The sequence below is a fragment of the Rhea pennata genome, chromosome 9 (assembly GCF_028389875.1).
Source record: "Rhea pennata isolate bPtePen1 chromosome 9, bPtePen1.pri, whole genome shotgun sequence".
NCBI classification, from domain to species: domain Eukaryota; kingdom Metazoa; phylum Chordata; class Aves; order Rheiformes; family Rheidae; genus Rhea; species Rhea pennata.
In genome coordinates this window covers 28,663,334-28,683,550 of record NC_084671.1, presented here as the reverse complement: position 1 = coordinate 28,683,550, position 20,217 = coordinate 28,663,334, and the positions used below count along the sequence as shown (strand labels likewise).

The following is a 20,217-nucleotide window of genomic DNA, read 5'->3' as shown; positions in this document are numbered from 1 at the left end:
ACGCACCAGCCAGGGCTGCCAGGCTGCTGGGCTCTACCAGCAACACTGCACGCAGGCGCCTTTCCCTCTCAGCTGGGTCACAGCTCACCTCTAAGCTTCCCATAGCGCCTCCGGAGCCCTTCATCTCCCAGCAGCAGCTCAGCCCTTCCTGATATAGCTAACTGCTAGCGTTGGCCCAAGCAAACCTGCCATCTCCAGTCCTCGTTACAGGTAAACACCCAGTACGACAGGCAGGGGAAGCAATGGCCTCTCCAGAAAAGCGCAGCCCTAAGCTCACTCAGCCCAAAGGAGGCAAGCTCAGCGCCCCGCTGGACTGATGAACCTAGCAGCCAAAGCGCTCGCTTTGCTAGCTGAGCGCCCTTGGTGAGCAGCACCAGCCCAGGACCCCTGTGCGTCCAGCCACCTTTAATTCACTTAGTTCGGTTACACAGCAGTGGATTTAACTTACCGTAACAGTACAAACTTGGATAAATACCTAGAGCTAGCGCCCCCCCCACCCCCTGCCACTTCTAACAGCAGCCTTCCTAAAACGCCCACGTGGTGGAACAGGCCTCTTCCAGCCAAGCAGGGAGGGCTCACGTGCAATCTGCGGCTCAAGGTTGTCCCAAGGAGGAGCAGGGTGGGAAACAGTTTGGTCTCGGCACAGGCCAGGGGCCTCGGGACGTGCTGCATCTCTTACTTGCTTTGGTCCTGCTCAGTTTCCCAGTCCCTGGTTGCTGTCGAATCCAAGATATTGGCCTTGCTTCTTGTGTCTCGTCTTTCTAAAAGGGCCTGGGTCAAAGGAAAAGGAAGTCGGTGTTCGTGTTAGTCGAGTTCCTGCTCCGGCTCCTGTCCGGGCTGTCTTGTAGCCCGTATGTCTAAGCTGGTTCAAAGCAAGGTGGCAGGAGGAGGAGCAGCCAGCTGCAGCCGCGCGACCAGTTCGCACAGAGGCAGGGCTCCGAGCCAGGGGCAGCGCGCGCGCTCACGGAGACCGGCTCGGGCCGGGCTCGCTGTCGACAAGCCGGGGCAGCGCACCTTGTTCTCAGCCAGGGCTTCCTTGGCCAGATACCGTTCACGCTTCACCTTGACCTCCACCGACTCGGGGATGTCAGGTACCACCAACTCAATTATACGTGCGATAAAGAAAACCACGTGCTGCAGCGGAGAGGAGAGGCACGAGTTATAGCAGAGCCGGCACGTCCGCGCTCCGCCAGCACCAGCCCTGAGCCACCCTGCGCAAGTCGGCAGCCAGCAATACCTCAAATGCAATGATGAAGCCCAAGCGTATGGCTAGCAGGTGCCAGTAAGTCGAAGACAAGTTGCCGTCCTGGTCTCTAAATGCCCTGTACCTGCGGGAGCAATACAGAGTCATTACTGGGGTGAGCAACGGCCCCCAGGACCTCAGGAGAGCAAGTGGACAACCTGCACCTGGCTAAAGGCTCAACCAACCGCTTGCACGGAGGCGACACGGGCAGAGAACCGCTAAGACGAGCCTGAGCAAACACGGCGCCAGACAAGCGGGACGGGGGACTCCTACCTGCACGTGGTGTTGTTGTGCTGCACAAAGTCCCACGGCGCGTACGCCAAGGTGAAGTTCACGTAGCCGCGCAGGCTGCTGTCGTAGATGTACTCGTAGTACGTCCGGGGCAGGAAATCCGAAGTGAAGGCGATGAGGAACGCCTGGGAGGAGCAGAGACTTGCTTCAGGCAGGTTCCTGCAGCCTGAGGGACGCCTCAGCCCCATTGGCAAAACCTCCTGCGCGCCCGTGCTGCCCCGGGCCTGCCTCTCCTCGTCCTCAGCTAGAGGAACCGGACCCGAACACTGCTTCGTCTTCAACGGCTGCTTGCTGCTAACAGTGCCGTGCCCTGCGCTTGCCCCTCAATTAAATCCGAGCAAGGCTGCGCGCCCGGAAGGGTGACAGCGTGCCATCGTTCACGGCACCTCCTGCAAAGGCAGAGCCACCCTCGGGAGCTTCCTGCAGCGGCCAAGCGAGATTTTCCCCAATTCTCCTACTTGTGGCCGCTTGCAGCCACCCTGCCCGGGCCGCAGCGCCCGCCAAGCCCAGTGCCGGCGTACGTTGCTGATGACGGCCAGGTGAGTGATGACCTCCAGGATGTAGAACCAGATGCCGATGCCCTGCGCCCGCTCGGCCACAGGCCGCCGGTAGTCACAGACCAACTTCTGGGCATCCAGGCGGATCTCCACCCAGTTGTTGAGCAGGGCGAAGAGGGGCGCCAGAGGACAGGCCGCCACGAAGATGGTGATGAAGCCAAACTGCATGACTGGCACAGGAGGAAGAGGAGAAGGGAGGGAGGGGCAGATGGTGCTGAGAGGTGGCAACAACGACTGCAGCTTCAACTCCCACCCCCTTTTCCCACCAACTCCCACCTCACCAGCACCCAGAGCTGCCCAGAGGTCCCCCACCCCCCTTTGCAAGACCCTCTGGGGCCCCCAGCTACCCTTGCACAAAGCCAAGGCCCCACCAGGGAAGGGTTAAACCCACTGGTGCTGGGAGACACTGTGAGAAAGCAGGCAAGGAAGGAGAACCTCCTCCAAGCAGAGGAAGCCACCACATGGAACAGCCTGGGCTGGGCTCCAAGGTGAAGCCTAGTCCAAGTTGGAGGCTTCCTGTCCCACTGCCTCCTTGCTATTCCTCACGTTCTTCAGGGAGAGGGAGGAAAGCTCCCACAGTGGGTCCCTCACTTCAAGGCTGCCAGTCCTCCGGGGAGCTTCTCCACAGCCTTCCTGGGGGCAGGCACGCAGGAGATGCATGTGCCCCCCCCTGCTGCTCTTCCTCTCCCACTACAACTTGCTCCTATCCTCATGTGCCAACATCCCAGTGGCCAGGCTGACCCCAACACCCTTCCCCACCCCGAGGCCAGGCTTTGGGTTCCTACCCATCTCCAGGTATTCATCAAACAGCCCCTCGAACACCAGCAGTTGGTAGTTCTTCTCCCAGGGCGCCTCATCTGCCTGGACCGATGCCCCCTCCTTGCTCGGCTTCTTGCTAGAGTCAAGCCTGTGTTTGTGCCACCAACACTTCAGTTTCCTGAAGAGACACGAGAAGGTCTGTTGCCCACTCCGCAGCCAGCTGCGGGGCTGCCCGCATGCCGGGCACTGAACTGCCAGGGACAGCGCGCCCGTGCCCAGGAGCCACGTGCTGCTCGTGCTCATGGCTTGCCCTGTGCTCAGACGGAGCCTCCTCCCCCACCATCGTGCCCTCAGTGTGGCAACGGGGACGGCCACGCTGGCTCCCATCGCCTGGCCCGCTTCCCGCGGGGCTGCGTACTCACGGGATGACCACCTCCTGCATGTTGTTGATGATCTGCTTCCCCACCATGATGATGAGCAGCTCCTGGGCGAGCTCGATGAGGCACCCACCTGGACTGCACTGCACGGGCAGAGCAAGGGCCCCTTCAGCGAGCCAGGTCCAGCAGGCAGAAGAGCCCAGCCTCGGGACTCCCCTCCAACCCCAGCAGAAGACCCTGAGCATGGGAAGGTACCCACCAGGGAGCACCAGCTCCAGCCTGAGACTGCAGTCCCACAGGGGACAGGCTGCAGCTCAGGGACACCCAGCGGGTAGGGAGCTCACGAGGAGAGGTGCCCGCGTCCCAGCGAGGAGCCTTGTTCTTTGGGGGGTGGGGGGGCACTGCCAACTCCCCCCTTCCCTGCGCAATGCTCACCTCCTCATTGCGGACCCCCAGAAAGTTCACGTAGTTCCCAGGGTAGCCAACAAACCTGTGCAAGCCGGGACAGAGACATAAGCCCAAGAACCCCCTCCCCCTTCTTCTCCCCATTTTGCTCCTATCTGCTGCAGATGCTTCCCATTCTCCGTAAGACTCTGGAGTCCACTGACACATCCAAAGCAGTCCTGGGAGTTAGCTGGGCTCAGGAGAAAAGCTCAGTCCTACCCCTACCTTTCTGCTGTGCCGCAGCCCCGCTCATCCAAACAGCCCTAAACACAACAAAGCGGACGCAGAAGGAAGGACGGACATTTGGCTTTTCCCGGTGCACTCGGACCCCTCTTCTCCTTCTCCAAGGGAGGGCAAAGGGCCTGACTGTGTTTCCTCGAAGGAGAAGGGCTCCTGGTTGCCCTGCACCCCCTAGAAGCCCTCCAAGGGCTCCCATGGGCACCCAGCAGGCTGGGGAGGACTGGCTGTCCCTGCCGTGGTGCTCCTTGCCCGAAGATGGCAGTAGCACTCCAGCTTCCCTTCAGCTCTACAAGGACATGTCCCCATCACTGCAAAACCCAAGAGCCTGGAGTGCCCGGCAGGAGAGGACACAGGTGGGAACAGGCTGTTCCCCGACATGTAGGGCAGGTGGAGAAGTCCCCTTCTTCCCCCAAAGGCCTTACTTGCCCTTGAAGAAGGCGATGTAAACGGGAGAGGAGTAGAAGTTGACAAACTGGAAGACGAACACTTTGAAGATGAAGGCGTCCTCGTACTTGGTCTGGGTGCGGTGCATCTCTGAAAAGCGGGAAGCGCACAGAGCGGCTCGCTGCCGGCCCACCCGGCTCTGCGGGCTGCCACGCGCTGACCCCGCAGCTCTCCCGCATCACCGCCGAAGTCGCTCCTACGAGCTAAACTCCGGAAAACCTCTCAGAGCCCAGCGGTAGCCACAAAGTCCCAACGTCTCGCCGCAGTTAACACCGAAACCTGCTCCGCACATCCACAGCCCGCTGCAGGAGTCCAGAAACACCCGGGGGCCACGACCCACACGGATCAGCCCCATTGCAGAGGCAACATCCGGACAAAGGAAGTCCTTCCCGACGGGCTTTCCCTCTCTCCCATTCTCTCTCTTTAGAAAAGGCCTGTGTGGATCTACTTCCTAAATTTTATTCATGCCGGGAAAAATCAGAGTGTTTTCTACAAGAAAATCCAAATGATCCTGAGATGCTTTCACTCCACCCGTGCGCTTTTCACAAAAATATAGTTCTCTCTCCCTGCCCTCAACACAAACAGGCTTTCTATCATATTAAACACAGCTAAAATACTCCGTGCTTTTTCCCCCAAGCCCCAAAAGTCAGTTTGCTGGTTTTCATCCCCCAAAACAGAAAATCTTGAGCAGAAGTTAAAGCCTGAACTCTTTCCTTCTAGGTGTCAAAGCCCTTTAGAGGTCTCACTTCCCCTGATCTCCTCCTCAGCTGTCTTCCTTCCCAGCATCAGCCAGCCTTCACTCTGAGACTGCATCTCAGCACTACAGTTGCTATTTTGGTTGTTTTGCCCTTAAAGGCTGCTCCCTTGCATCACCGTCTGGCTCACAGGACCCTCGTCAGCCCTCAACGAGTGTTGTCTCACGAAGCCTGGGTGTGCTGGGGTCTCTCCCTGCTCCCCCTGCCTTATATCCGTCTTTCCTGAGCTCTTCCATCTCCCTCCCCCGTCCAAGTGACTGTCCTTTGGTCTTGCTACGGTTAGCCCTGATGACGACTGTCCTCCGAGCAGCTCCCACTTCAGCAGCCCAGGCCAGGCTGCTCACAGAGGCCCGACCTTCTTGCACCTCTCACAAAGTGGTGCTGGTCTCTCGTGACGGGAGCAGCAGGAGCTCACACTCTCTTGGGTCTTGCTATCGTGCAAAGGGCAAAAGGGAATTGGGTTTTAAGGATTCACATTCCTTTGTGAAGGATATGCCAGCTTACCCCACTTGGTGAGGAAATGAGCCAGTGAAATATAGATCTTGGAGAGGATGAGGATGAAGAACAGATTCACCACAGAGCCTGTGATGCTAGCAATACGAGATGCCTACAGGAAAAGCAACACGGAGAGTACAAAAGTGAGGCCAACATACACAGCAAAAAAAAGCAGATCTGCTCAATCCAGGAGCAGCTCTGGCCACATCTTACCGAAGCCACAAACCGGAAGTACCCTGAGCTGGAGAGCAGGATGGCAACAACCACCCGGTACAGGATAACGGACACCACGAACATCATCACTATGGCAATCTGCAAACAGATTGGGTGTGAGGGAGCTACAGCAAGGACCACAGCTTGTGTTGGTGATAAAAACCTCGGCACTATCCCTGAGACATTAGCAGCTACAAGGGAGGTCCAGGGCACACAGCTGAGCCAGGGCAGCAGGAAGGTGGCCCCTGAGCTAGCAGGGACACGTGCTCATAACAGAACCGTGGTGCTCCATGACAGCCCAGGCTGGACGGGGGCACAGGGACACTCCTGTTCAGACCACCTGCATCCCCAGCTTACCCCCCGTCCTCTTAAAAAAAAATACAAACTGATCCCGTTCAACCACATCCCACTGCCCTGGGACAAACATCTGTTCAACCCTGCCAGCCACCTGAGCTGCTGTTCCGGTCTCCTGTGATCTTACCATCATTATAATGACCATCGACCCAGCCAAAACCCGATGATTGCGACTGTGCTTGGGGAAATATGGCTCCTCTGCCCCAGTAATAGGGTTTATTATTGTCATGGGAGCCATGGCAGTGAACTGGGGCCGTGGCCGCTCCTAGGAAAGAGGGGAAAAGGTGTTAAAGGCATCCAGTGGTTTTAGTCAATGTTGTTTTGGGATTCATTGCAAACAGCCAGACCCCTACCTCAATGTCCTCAAAGTCGGAGCAGTCCCAGCGGTGTGCCAGGGTAGCGTTCGTCCGCTTCCAGTACTCCAGGAACATCACCGCCCACAAGGACATGAAAATGCTGAAGAAGATGGTCCCACCGTGGTCAAAGAGACGGCCTGCCTATGGGGCAGAGCAGGGGTGTGAGGGAGGGAAAGGACTGGCCCGGCAGTAATTGCCGTCCTACAGGTCTAATTTGGCCAAAGCACACTGTAGGGCAGCTCCTACTGACTGGTGTTGCTGTGTGAGCAGCACCTGAGGACCCAGGAGGACTTGGGATCCCTGTGACACAGGTGGCTCCGAGTGACCCCGAGAATGAGGGAGGTTGGCACACAGAGGTACATGCTCCCACTCCATTTTGCCCACGCAATTAATGTAGGACTGCACCTCATCTCCACATGTGAGTATGAAAGAGAAGCACAATGTGAGAGCATGGTCTCTCCTTGCACCAGGCAGCCTGAGTACCAGCATGCTTGGTGTCCCCTAGCAATGGGGAAAGATGGGAGTAGGGCCAGGGGGGAGACTCCACCAGTGCAGAAAGGTGGGAAGACAAGCAGGAAGCATCAGGGCAGCAGGGGCCAAGAAGGAGAAGCTGGTGGGGAAACACAGAATGGAATGGTGGTAGGTGAATATGTTGGGAAATGCTCTAACATCAGCTGGGGTGAGGAGGGCAAATCTCAGGGCTTCCAAGAGCAGATCTGCCTTGCAGGCACCCAGCACCCTCCCAGCTTTGGCCTTGCTGGAGACAGAGCACCCCCTGCAGCCAGGTACAGGCTAAAAGGAGAATGCAGAAATCCACTTCTGGTCCCAAGCTGCCCTACATGCCTCTATGGAGCCCAGATCCCACCTTAAACATTTTGCAGATGCTGGAGAGATGCCAGTAGGGACAAGACTTGCAGAGGGGACACATCCTGTATTGCTCTTTGCTTTCACAGATCTCCTGTCTATGAGTAAAAGAAAGAGCAGCAAGTAGCTTGCCATGGCTCAGCCTCTCCCACAGCCTCCCGGCTCCGGGTACCTTGCTCCTCCTGGCAGGCAGTCAGGGATGGGCTCTGGAGCTCAGCCCCAAGCTGAGCGGCAATGCCAGCCAGTGTTCCTCCTCAACATGGGAAGTTTCCTCTCTTTCGTTTAAGTCAGGACTTGGGGTGCCAAGGGTTAGCCTGGACCCAGCAGCTGATGGCACCCCAGCCAGGCACATCGGGCTGCTGAAACCTACCCAAACTGTCTCTCCAGTGTATTCCAGGGAGGCCAAAGCATACGCTGTTGGGCTGTGCCACTTTTTCCACTTCTCCCCCTGCTCCTAATGAATCATTCACCAGAACTTCTGCACTCAGAGCTACAGAGCTGCTCTGGCAACCAGAAAGCATGACTGCCTCTGGGTAGATACACTTCTCTGGCCCAAATGGCCTACTCCAGGAGCTAAGAACGTGCCTGCCATGGTTGGTCTGTTTGGAGAAGGCCAGGGGAACGGGTGAGCGGGGAGATCAGTGGGCACTTACGAAGGTATGTCATCAAACATCAGGGAAATGCCTGCTATGAACACCATTGTCCCCATAACTGCTGCAGGCAGGAGCCATCCTGTGTAGAAGCCTGGAGGGAGAGGAAGAAGACTCAGAGTGCAAATGCCATGGGTCTCCACAGAGGCCAGCATGCTTTGGCTCTGAGCTAAGGGTAGCTACAATTATAGATGGAACATTTCTCCTTGTCAGGCTACATGGGAAGGAAGCCACCTGCAAGCTTGTCTTCATGGCCTGCTCTCAGGACACTATTGCCCAGCACAGCTGCAAAGAAACAGCTCTGACAGCCCCTTGCCACCCTTCAGAGTGCAAAGTGCATCCTGAGCATCAACAGCCCTTCCTGTGGCCCAGAGAAAAGTCATGCTTGAATTTGAACCTGGATGTATTCAGGCACTGGGGCATACCACTGGAGTGTGCAGGTACAGCTGAGGACCTCAGAAAATTAAGCCTTGTGTGGGAGCCATGAAACTGCACCAAGCTGGAGGACGATTGCTGCCCGTGAACCCTGCATGCCACCAGCCTAAAACCTCACAGAGCCTGGAGGATCTGAGCATGACCCTGGAGCTGGCAAAGTATCTGCCAGGCTCTGGCTAGTCTCTATGATGTGAGCTGCTGTGTGAAGCCTGTGCTGGCATGGCCAGCTCACTGGTCCCGTAAGTCGCAGTCGTTAAAGCCGGAGGGCATCCAGAGAGAGTGCTGCAACCTCAGCACAGGGGAGACGGGAGCTGCCTCCCACCGTATCAGAGCCCACTAGCACTGTCTCTGGTAGTTCCTCTCCAGGAGGCCAACAGAACCTTTCTTGTGCAAGCTGCTGTTCTCTTGAGTGCTCTCATTTCCAACACATCCCCTACGCCAGACCTCTCTCAACACCAAAGGGAGACAGCTCAAGGCCAGTGCAGGGATGTCAGAGGTAGCTGCCAGCCCACTAGCACTGATGAGCAACCTCAAGACAGGTACCATCAAAAGGTGCTCACTCTGCTTCTTGCACAGACCCACCAGGAGGCTCCCAAGATGAGCCTAGAGATGCCAGGGAAGAGCTAGATGGTCACCAGGACCTGCAGACCAGCGAGAGAGACACTAATACAGAGTCAGTAAGAGCCAGCATAGCTGAGAGCAGCTAGGAGGAAGAATCAATAAAGGTTGATTCTTTGGCTAAAGCCATAAACAGGAAGGACAGCATCACATGGGAGACCTCAGCAGGTCATGTGAGGGGCCTTTTCCTGGCAGTGAAAGACCTTGGCCCACCTGAGCTCTGAGGGCTGCTCTGGAGCATACAGGACTCACCAAGCCAGGCAAAGTAGAAAGCAACCTTCTCCCCAAAGTACTTGCGGATGTGATCCAGCGGCTGGTACTTGTACCATTTCCTCCAGCTGGCCCAGTACTGGTAGAGGATTTGGCGCTGGTTGAGGCTGCTGGGAGCTGGTTCCTCCGGTGGGACCTTGAAAGGACCCTGCAGGGAGACTCATGGCATGAGCAAGGTGAAGCAGAGGCGAGACTGGTTTAGAGTGCTGGATCCCATCACAGAGGCTGGCTAGCCTCAGAAGAGGCCTCTGCTTGCCCCCTTTCTTTAACTGGCCCTGAACAAGGCCACAACAAGTGTCCGGATGCCCTGCATGGCCCTGTCCTGCCTTCTCCCAGGCTGATCTCACCAGCGCTGCAGAACAGGGGAGCTGGCTCATAGCTTACATCGTGCAGTGGGAATGCAGCGGTGAAGACGTTCTCGCTCAGCAGCCAGTCCACCCCAACCTCTCTCTCCTTGGAGTGGCCGTACTGTGTCGTTGCCAGAATCTCATAGAGCTGGTCAGGGCAAAGCAAGAGAAGATGAGTAGGGCTGCAGCTAAGTTCACACAACCAGTCCCATGATGGGGAGAAGGCTCTGCAACACCCGCTGAGGGAGAGCTGCTTTTTGGCTACTGCCTCCAAGCCTGAGTCTCAGAAACGTAGTCACCTTCTTCCCCCTGAACACCGACCAGTAGAGAGGGCTTCTACTCATGCCCTTTCCCCTCTGTAGTTCTTTGCATACAGCAATCCACATCATGCCAACAGGCATTTGCCTTCGACACCTACTTTTTACCAGTGACAACATACATGTTCACAGCATTTCTCCCTCAGACCCCTTCAGCCCATCTGAGACCAGGGAAGAGAGGCAGTTACAGCTCTAGTACACGATATACTCACAATTTGTTGCCGCTGGGTGGTGGAGAAGAAGGTATCCTGTTTGTCACTCCCTAGGAACCTGAAACCAAACAGAGGAGAAGCTCGGGATGGACTCACTGGGCGAGGTCTGCAGGCACAGCACTGACTCAACGAGCTGCTCTGCTCCCTTGTTCCCTCAGGTCTCCCGATCACACCACCACCCTGGCAGGGCAGGGTGGCAGGCAAGGTACAGTTCTGGCAGGCACGACTCCTCTGCCAGCTACCGCCACTGCTCAGCAGTGCTCTTTGGACACACGCACCAGCTTTGCAGCCCCCATCCCGTTAGTGATTGCGTGCTTCCCTCTGATCAGGGCTCCTCTCCTCGGCAGGGTCATATCACATCTGTAGCCAGCGCAACCGAGCAGCTGCTGCCACACAGCCAAATGGACACGTCCTTCGGCGTGTCAGGGAAGAGTGGTAAAGCTGTCCTAGGAGTTACAGGCTCTCTCAAGAGTGCACAAGCCTCATTGTTCACATACGGGAGGAAGGAGTCCAATTCCAAACGGAGAAAGAGCGAGCAGTCGGAGAAACAGCCAACACTCGCTCTCCTGGGGCTCTTACCATTGCAGCTTGTTCACCTTGAACTGGCAGGTGTAGTAGTCCAGTGGCAGGTTGGGAACCTCTTCAGCCATCATGTTGCAGATCCCTAGCCTCCCCAGGACTCTGTCTGACCAGTTGGAGGCCTGGTTTGGCAGGGCCTGAACATGGGGGGCAAAAATCTCAGGAGGAGGATGGAGTGGTAACAAGATAGCAGCAAACTCGACTCTCGGTAACAAGATAGCTTGGACTTGACTCCAAGCATGGGACAGAAAAGATGAAGAACACACTGGGAGGCTTCGATGAACACTGAAGCCTATACTTTGGGGACAAGGGATGGAAACAGAGGAGCTGACAGGGTGCTGGACAAAAAGTTCAGAAGGGATTTGAGGTGGGATCCAACAGACTTGCACAGGACAAGTCTTGTGAAAGGTACTGGGGAGTGCTGGACCCACTAGAAAGTGAGGAGGATGCATACCCCTCACAGTAAATCCCTCACAGTGGCTCACCGCAGCGAGGTGCCCTGCTAGCCTGCAGCCCAGAGGATTTGTGTAGCTGGGAGTGCTGGAGACACTGTGCACCTCCGAAAAGCATTGGGCCCCAGACACCACAGCCCATGGTGGCTCAGCACCTCACCTGCAGCGGTAGGCGGAGTTGGAGCTCCTCAGCGTAGTAGCAGAGCACGCTCCAGGGTGCGCTCAGCAGCAGGTAATGCACCACTTTCTTCTCTACGTGGCTAGTGTGCTGTGAGGGGCAACCACAGCAGAGAGGAGGCCGTGGTGACACTGGCACAGGTCTCCGTGGGTTTCACCTGAGGCAGCTCTGCCAGTCCGGATTAGCCCAGTGGCCCTGTGCCAGCAGAACTGACCCTCCCAGCCCCCACAGAGTATAGCACGAGCCTGTGCCACATCCTGCACTGCCTTCAGCACCCTTGCTTTCCTGCTCTGCTCCCAGCTGGGCCTGGGCTCCCAGCAGGAGCCTCTTGGGAACGTGGACACAGTGCTGGCACGCCCTCTCCTGACTTCCAGAGCAAGGCTGTGGTTAACACATGGGAGAGAAACTGAGGTCAAGTCCCCAGGTACCTTTTCCATATGGATCCCAGCATCAAGAAGCTTGTCCAGGAACTTCTTCCGCCAGGTCCTGTGGATAATGGCAGATCTCTCCCGTACACCCCTGTTCTCACTGCTGTCCTTCTGCTTAACGAGTTCCCGGGGAACTGTTTCCCACACAAGGACAAAGTCTGCAGCAAGAAAACAGAGCTCATGCCCACACCACAGCTGGGCAGGGTGGGAGGTAGAACTCTTAGATCCATCCTCATCCTTCTTGTCCATCTGCTGCACCACTAGCACAGGACTCGGTGCAAAGACACAGCCGGGCATTTGTTTTGTGAGTAAAACAAAGAGCAGAGGGTAAAAAGTGCTTGGTCCAGAAAGGGCTGCTAGCCACCTTACTTGGGTTTCTAGTGTGGGAAACAGGAAGGTGTAAGACTCTACTGCTATGAGTTTAGGACCATGACTACGGACCAACTGCAATGAACAGCACTTGCTAATGCCAGCTCCAACCATGGAGATTGGAGGCCTTTTCCCACCCTTCCCAACCCAGAAGGCCCCATGCAGCCACATCCTCCTTGTCAAGATGAAAAGAAATAGTCCCTCAAAGATCAGAATTTCTCCCTCACCTATCCTGGTGCAACCATCACTGAAGACATTGTCAGTGCTCCGCTTTTCCAGGGATGAGTCACTGAGCTAAAAATAAGGCATACAGGGCAATAAGAGTAAAGATCTTCCCAAAGTGCTAGTCTGGCTAGAGTGTTTCTCCTGCCCTTTGCCTGGGCCTTTCCTTCAACCCCTCTCACAGCTCAGCAAGTCAGTAGTTCACCCTGCAGAAGTGCTGGCTGCTGGCAAGGCTGGTGACTTCCTCCTACAAACCCATGGATGCAAAGACTCCGGATAGCAAAGTTCTGCTGGATTTGGGACAGGGCAAAGGGTGAGTTTCCCCATGCAGAAGATCATATTTTGATACTACTTTAAGGTTCAGAGCTTTCAACGTTGAAAATTGCTATCAGTAAAGGCCATAACTTGATTTGGGGTAGATGGAAAAGTAACTCGAGGTCAAAACAAAGAGTTACATAAGCACATAAGGCCTGACTTTCAAGCCAGAAATTCCTTGAGAATTGGGATTCCTCGGTGCCTCCAGCATTTGGGCCACGTGGAAAGGTACCTTGCATGTCCCAGTCGTGCAGGCTCTTGTATTTACTTTAGCGGTAAATTGTATTTACTTTACTTTAGTGGTTGAGTTTTCTGCATTACTTAGGCCCACGTGCTCTGCTGACATCTCTCCGGGCCCAGCAGCCAGGCAGCCCAGAGGTACAGAACAAACAACACGGGCAGGGGATTGTCCCGGCCTAAGAGGGCAAACCCACGCTTTCGGCAGCTGTCCTGGTATCTCTCCTACCCACAGGAATGGCTCAGGGTTCCCAGGTCTTCACTTGAAAAACATGCTGCAGCCACACAGCAGGAATGGCTGCGTAGAGCGGAGACCCTCAGTGTGGCAGGGCAGCTCCAGGCCTTGGATGCCAGAGCTCCTGGGGTCCCACACCCTCCTAGGGCCTTCACAGGAGCAGCCCCGTGACCATTCCCCCAGTGGCAGCTGCAGCGAAGGGGCTCTGGCCTGGCTGCCACAGGAGACGCAGCCACCTACCTTGGAGATTTCAATAGACTCCCTGTTCAGACTGCCATAGTAGACTCCTCTGCTACTCTGATCCTGTTCCACCAGGCTGCTGTGGAGATCATCCATGGTCTTCCTCCGCTGCATGTCAATCCTTCACGCCACTAGTCCCTCCTGTCACTGAGGAGCATATCAACACAATGAAAGTGCGTCAGCACGGCATAGATGAGCCACAGCACCCCCCTATAAGAAAGACCAAGAAGCCTTATAGTATCAGAGGCCTGATGTTTGAGACGCAAGAAGTCTTGCTCTTTTCTCCACCAGCCCCACAGCCAGAAACTCCTGCCCATGTATTGTGAGATCTTGGAAACACAGGACCCAATTTTGATTACCATTAAAGCAAGCTCCCAGGTGGAAAACAAATAAACAAACAAAATCAATGGTCTGCAGTCTCATCTAGGCTAAAAGCAATGTCCTTTCCTCACATTGCTACCTAGACCACATCCAAGTGGTTTCCATCACAGTCAAGGCAGAGTAAGGCTCAGCCAACAGAGAGCTGGTAAGGAAAATGTCATTCTTCTTGCATTTTTTCTTCACTAGTCAGCACTGCAACAGAAGGAGTTTTCTTGACTCTCTCCACACAACAATCTATCTCAAAGGCATGTCCACCAGCAAGCATGACCCAGCGACGCAAAAGCCAGGGATCCCCCCTTCTACCACAGCCTGTTCCCTGGACAGGGGCCCAAAATATGGTCCAGTCATTGGCCAAGCACCTCAAATCCTTAACACGTGGCAGACACAGGAACACAACCACCTCACGCAATGCCTTGCACCATCTCAGACACGTAGGATTTCAGTAACAAGCAAAAAAGATGCCTTTGCAGAGGTGGACAGACCAGGAGGATGCCACAGTAATCACAGTACACACAGGGAAGGGGAAGATCAGTCTTGTTAACTTACTCCGGCTGGCAGCAACACTGTATCACAGAGGCTGTTGACTGATTTAGTATTAATGAAAACCAGGCAGAGACAACATGGTACCTGCATTAAATGGAACAAATTATTCTCTTCTAATGCACATTCTACCTAAAAATGGAGCCTGGGGACCTCCACATGTTCTTTTTTAATGTATTTTGCTATTGGGAAGACAGTCGTTGATCACTGGTGAGATCTGCTGGGTCAATTTTGTTCTCTTATATGCAGATGTTTGTGTTTTAGTTAACCTGGTAGCTACACTACGAAGATGCTGGGGAGAATCTGCAAACAGTACAGCCAGCAGCAAGAACTGGATGTCAGCCAGAGAAATCAGCTCTATCAGTAATACAGTGGATTAAACGTCCCCATTTCTTTCCGGCTTTATCAGAAACCAGACAAGGAGGCTGGAAAAGATTCAGGTAAGGAGAAAAGAGACTTGCCTTGGGAAATCCATTTCCTTTAAGTTTCAGATTCTGTGTTTGAACAAAATGCCCAGTTCTTTTCTGTGCTATTCCACGCTCTCAGGGGTACCTGCTACACAACTGTGACTCTTGCTTACCCTCGAGTCACTAATAGCTCACTTTACACCACAGTGGTGTTCAAAAGCATACGTATATATAATATACATATGCTTTCAACTCCTCCCCCCACCCCCTCCCAGGACATACTGTATCATGGCAATGTTGCAGGCTTGGTTTTGGTTTGTTTCAGATTACAACAAGGCCCCTTCATCGAGTGTAGCTGCACACAGTTTGTGCTAGAAGCGCCCTAGAAAGCAGCACAGTTGTATGAGCACTTGGCATCTCAATGCACCAAGAAGCCTGGTCCAAGAGCAACATGGTCAAAACACACCACTGCAAAAGCCACTGGCAACCCGTACCAAAATAGCTTTTCTGACACAAGAGCTTCTTTTTCTGGATGTCAACACAGCACGAGGAACAAAGCTCCTGAATTCACCTAAAAGCATAAAAACACCACACAGTTCCTCAAAAGCAAAGAAGTCATGGAAACAGGATGCATCTCCTACTCCTACACTGAGGACTAGTTAGTATGGAGATAAAACATGCTCCTTTCCTGCTTTAGACCACAAACAGACACAAAGCTTCCATGAAGAGCATGAGCTTCTGAACATTAGCACTCAGCCCCACCAGGCCCATTCCAAATGTCTCCAGCTGGGCTCATCAAAAATCCCAAGTCACTTCTGAGAACCCGGCCCTGTGGCTGCTCTGCGAAAATCCATCACGCGACCGATGAACCGCAGGACGCGACTAACGAGAGGCCCTTGCTACGAAAAGGGCACGCTTCGGGACCGCAGCTAACACAAAGCTAATGGTGACGACGGTACGCACTGTTTTGTGCTCCGAGGCACAGAACGGTGATGGCCACTGTGCAAAGCATCGGAGCAAAACCAGTGCAACTGTTTCAAAAGCGAGGGGCCGTTTGTTGCAGGTGCTATGGTCTCAGGTGAGGGCATGAAGTTCTCTCCTCTGTTAAGGCCCTTATCGCCCCACGTAAGAGAGTGTCCAGGATAAACTGCAATTATGCCAGGAGATGTAACATTTTCCTGTGTTCCCTTGCAGCCTGCCCACAATATTTCTCAGGCTCTCTGAGAAGAGCTAAGCTTTGGCTGGGACACTTGTATTAACAAAAACAGCGAGTACTCAAAATTCTGGGGAATAAGCAGGTCTGCAGTTTGCAAAATATAGGATATTTTTAAACCAAGGTGCATTACTTGAGATCAAAGCTTACTTCAGCTACGTCATGTCTTTGCTGCTGCCAGTACTCAGGGAGATTTGCAGGCTTTGCCCTAAAGAAAAAAGCAACACAGACAGTAAAGGTTGCCTGCCAGCGCAGCCCATAGTAAAACACACGCTCCAGGGAAACAGCGGGAGAGTCCGGGGAATGACGATGCTCCTTATTCCTGTTGTGCTCTGGATTGGCCGTGGCACGTGAGACGAGCAGCGGGGCAGTCACCTTCAAAGCCTCACTGCTAGCCCCAGCTTTTTCCCCTCTGTCCTCCAACCAGAGAGCTTCCTTGCTGTGAAAAACATTTCAAAAGGGCAGCGGAAAAAAACCTTGCAAAGCACTTGGGAGCCTCAACAAGCTCCAGCCAAACACACAAACTGGAAAAATGCAAATAGGCTCAGAAATTAGGGCAGAGCCTTGCAAAGCCAGGCAGAGGGTGCAGGTGCCAACTTCCACTTCCCTTTCAAGCATCCAAATCCCCTAGGCACCTCTGGATAATCCAGGCTAAATTTCCACACCTTGAGCCAGATTCTTTGGCATCCAAATATCCTGAAAAGTTCAGGGCCAATACACCCTCTAAGAAGCCTCCACCACACCCAGAAGCTGATTTGACATCTGCAGCACATGGGCACGCATCTTTGCGAAGCAAGTGACTGCAGAAATAGCTTTCTGGAGTGTCTTGAATCAGAGCCCCTTCCCAAGCAGCAGCTGCGCCTTGCTGCAAGATGACGGTGATAAAAACATCAGCTGATCCCTGTGACAGTCCATTAAATAGGCACTTATTGGTCCTGCTTTGGCACTAGTGAGAAAGAAAGTGGTGGTGAAGTAGTTACAAGGCAAACCACTGAAAAGCTGGATTACCACCCAGGAGCTTACAGCAGCTGGTGTAACAGACACTCCTGTGACCCTCTTCATCACATCTGATAACCCTTGCTCAACCAGAGCGAAATCCCTGGCCCTGCACTTTGCCGAGAGGCAGCAGGATCAGAAACCACAGCTTTTCTGCCCTACCTGATATCAGGTCACTGCACTCACACCACACGGCTGCCCTGTGGTCGGACTCCAGAGTTTCTTCCTGGGACACGGAAACCAAGTACCGGCAAGGTGAAACGCCAAAGGGTCCTTCCGCACTACTGCTCTAGGTTTGGCTCTTTTGCCTCCTGCTTTCCCTTGAGTTTCTAGAGACAGGAAAGCGCTAGGTTATTGCTTTAACCTCGTGGTTTAGGGCTGTTTCCTGTCTTGGGAAATGCCAGGCTATACGTATAAGAGGGACAAAGCTCATGGGGAGGGGGGAAGAAGGGAAGTAGGTTTCCAGTACCTTCTTATGAGCTGCCTTTAGCAGGCCCTGCCTTTGTTTGAGCTGGAGGTGGGAACTTGCATGTCCCTGAGCAAACAGAGCTGTTGCATTTTGGTAGAGCTTGTAGAGCACAAAGAGCCAACCTTTTGCAGAGAAGAAAAGAGAAATAGCAGATTTCCTGTGCTCCAGTGGGTCCAGGTCTTTCACCTGGCCAAGGCACAATGATTTTGAGGTGTTAGTGAAACTTTAAGCACTGCGTTTATCTACCACGTGCAAGAGAAGAGTCACTGCTATTGTTTCTACTTTAGGGAGGGGAGAGGAAAAGCTCAGCTCAATTTTGCCTCACAGGCATTTGTTGGAAAGTGCTGTCCACCACGTGATATGCTGCCAGCCAGCAGCCCACAGAGCACCTCAGGCATATGGTGGGAGCAACTCCTAGCCAGCTGAGATGCAGCTTTGCCAAAGGATCCGCACATCAGGTGTGCGCCCAGCAACCCAGAAAAGCAGCAGAGAACTCGGCTCCCCCTCTCATCGCGCAGCAGTGAATTTTTCCCAGGTCAGCTCCCCAGTGAAGGCCTTGCATAAGCAAGAAGTAGAAGCATCACCCCAGCTCCTGTTAGCGAAACAACTGCACGCCTGACAAGCAACAGCACGAGACTTTGTCCTGTAGGCACCAAGACACAGGGGTCTACGCATGAGCTAGTCAGCTGAGTCTACTTTTACAGTCAACAGAGATTAGCCCCTATAGCCATGGGGTGTAGAAAGCAATTCATCCAACCAAATACACATTTCCTTGAGGACAAGATGAATTACCCCAACCCACCACCGAGCACAAAGGGAGCCCAGGCCGAGCAGCTCAGATGGAGGCACAAAGGCGAATGAGGTGAACCCGCATCCTTAGCGATTCCCCCACAGCCAGACCGCAGGCCTGACGCTCTCAGATCCCAGGTTGGTGCCATGGCCGAGCGCAGCCTCCCACCCCGGCAGACCCAGCATCATCCTACCCACTCTGGCCGCCCAAGTGGTGAATTCTGACGGCGGCTTCCGTGGCATCACAATCACAGATGGAGACGCACCGTGGCATCAAGCGAATTAAGAGACACCGAAGCCAACCAAGCAGCACATGAACAGAGACTCCAGCAGCAGACTCCAAAAGCTTTCACGGGTCTCCTCTTTCTTGTCTCTACCTTGCCAGAAGACACAAGGAGTTGCCTCTGCAGAAATTTCACCAAATTTTCACTGAAACAGCCATGCTTCAACAAATTTCTTGAAGTTTAGAAAAGTTCTCTCAGTCAAGCAAGCCAGAGTGATTTAACAGAGCCTTAATTTTCATCATAACTCCTAAATGGTCTGGGCACATGTTCCCTTGTCCTTGATTATCTTGCAGTCTTGGGCTAGGACTAGAAGAGAGCCAAGACAGATCTGAAGTTCCCAGAGCAAAGCACGTGACACCAGGTCTGGTGAATCTCAGTGTCCCTTGGTGCTGCTTTAGGCTTATCAGAAAAAGATTAACTGATTTAACTGAAACTCCAAGAGACACATTTTCAGAAGTGAACACAGACTGTGAAGATGTGAAGTCATCTTCATCTTCCACATAGTTACAACAAAGAGGCACTTTTCTGCATAGCTGCATACCTGAACAAGATAGGTGACAGTATGATGGACATTCTCCATCATGCCTTGGTGGTCCATTTGCGTAGAGGGCTGCAAACTTCTGTTTAATACTACTGGTCTCATAGTGAAGAGGAAGGGACCCCACACATGAAACGTTTCCCAGATACCTCACAGATTCAGTGTTAAAAATACACTTGTGCAGAAATCTATCCCAAGCCTGCTGCAGAGAAAGTTATTCACACTTAATTTTTCTTGCAGCCTTTGCCTCAGTCCATTTAGCACATATTAAAACATCCACACCAACCTCGCCCAGGCAGCAGCTGTTCCAGGGGACCAACGAGAGACAACTGTTAGACAAACACACATCAGCAGATAGTAACAGCTTCCAAGTAGGTTTTTCAGATGCTGAAGATACAAAGGTCAATTGCCTAGATCAAACACGGGTGTAGAGGAATGACAAAACCGCATCTCCGCATTTAACGGCAGCAGGACATGATTCATTTTGTTCTCTCAGCACAAACACTGACAGTAGCAAATAGACATCAAACATTTACCTTGTTGGCCAGGAGGCTGCAAGCCAGTCTGGCCCACTCCTCTGGCAATGGTTCATCATCTATCCTTACCAAATTTTTACTTCTCTGGCCCTATTTTACACCTTTCATCAAGAAATCCAGTTCCTGCAGTCAGACTGTAGAGAAAGAGAGCACAACGACACAATACTAATCAACTGAGCGGGCTAAGTGAAGATATTCTGCTTCTCCCTCCTCAAGAGCTACTGAAAAACATTAATAATAAGCAAGTATTAATATTAAGATGACATCAAATACCCCCTCTGCCCCCCAAATAGTCCATCTTGATACCTGTTGAGGAAGCAACTGCTGCAAGAGGGGTGACTAAACCATAAGCAACAGATTTTATTTACAGAAGTGCTTAGGGATTCCTATCAGAAATAAGGCCTGCTTTAGCTGGCACTGCACATCTTGTTGAAGATGCCTACTGTCATTTCAGAGATCAGCTAACTAATGACAGATTGCATGACAGTGTAGTCAGCAGCTGCCTTTACTACACCATGGTGATCTTCCTGCCTCCTCCCACATCCATACATTAGCAGCAAGTCCTTTT

The 20,217-nt window shown here is 53.4% G+C and overlaps 1 protein-coding gene across 1 annotated transcript; it reads right to left on the bottom strand.

Moving 5' to 3' along the window:
• Positions 1–576: 576 nt before the first annotated feature.
• Positions 577–13,610, bottom strand: ANO7 (anoctamin 7). The gene is made up of 23 exons (XM_062583100.1): positions 13,497–13,610; positions 12,475–12,541; positions 11,879–12,036; positions 11,433–11,540; positions 10,821–10,957; positions 10,242–10,299; positions 9,750–9,860; positions 9,348–9,513; positions 8,046–8,136; positions 7,394–7,490; positions 6,526–6,669; positions 6,300–6,437; positions 5,819–5,917; positions 5,615–5,717; positions 4,334–4,445; positions 3,663–3,717; positions 3,273–3,370; positions 2,877–3,028; positions 2,056–2,261; positions 1,517–1,659; positions 1,238–1,328; positions 1,015–1,134; positions 577–771 (listed from the first exon to the last, which is right to left on the bottom strand). The coding sequence occupies exons 1-23, from the start codon at positions 13,608–13,610 to the stop codon at positions 676–678; spliced, it is 2,664 nt and encodes an 887-aa protein (XP_062439084.1). The 3' UTR covers positions 577–675.
• Positions 13,611–20,217: the final 6,607 nt, after the last annotated feature.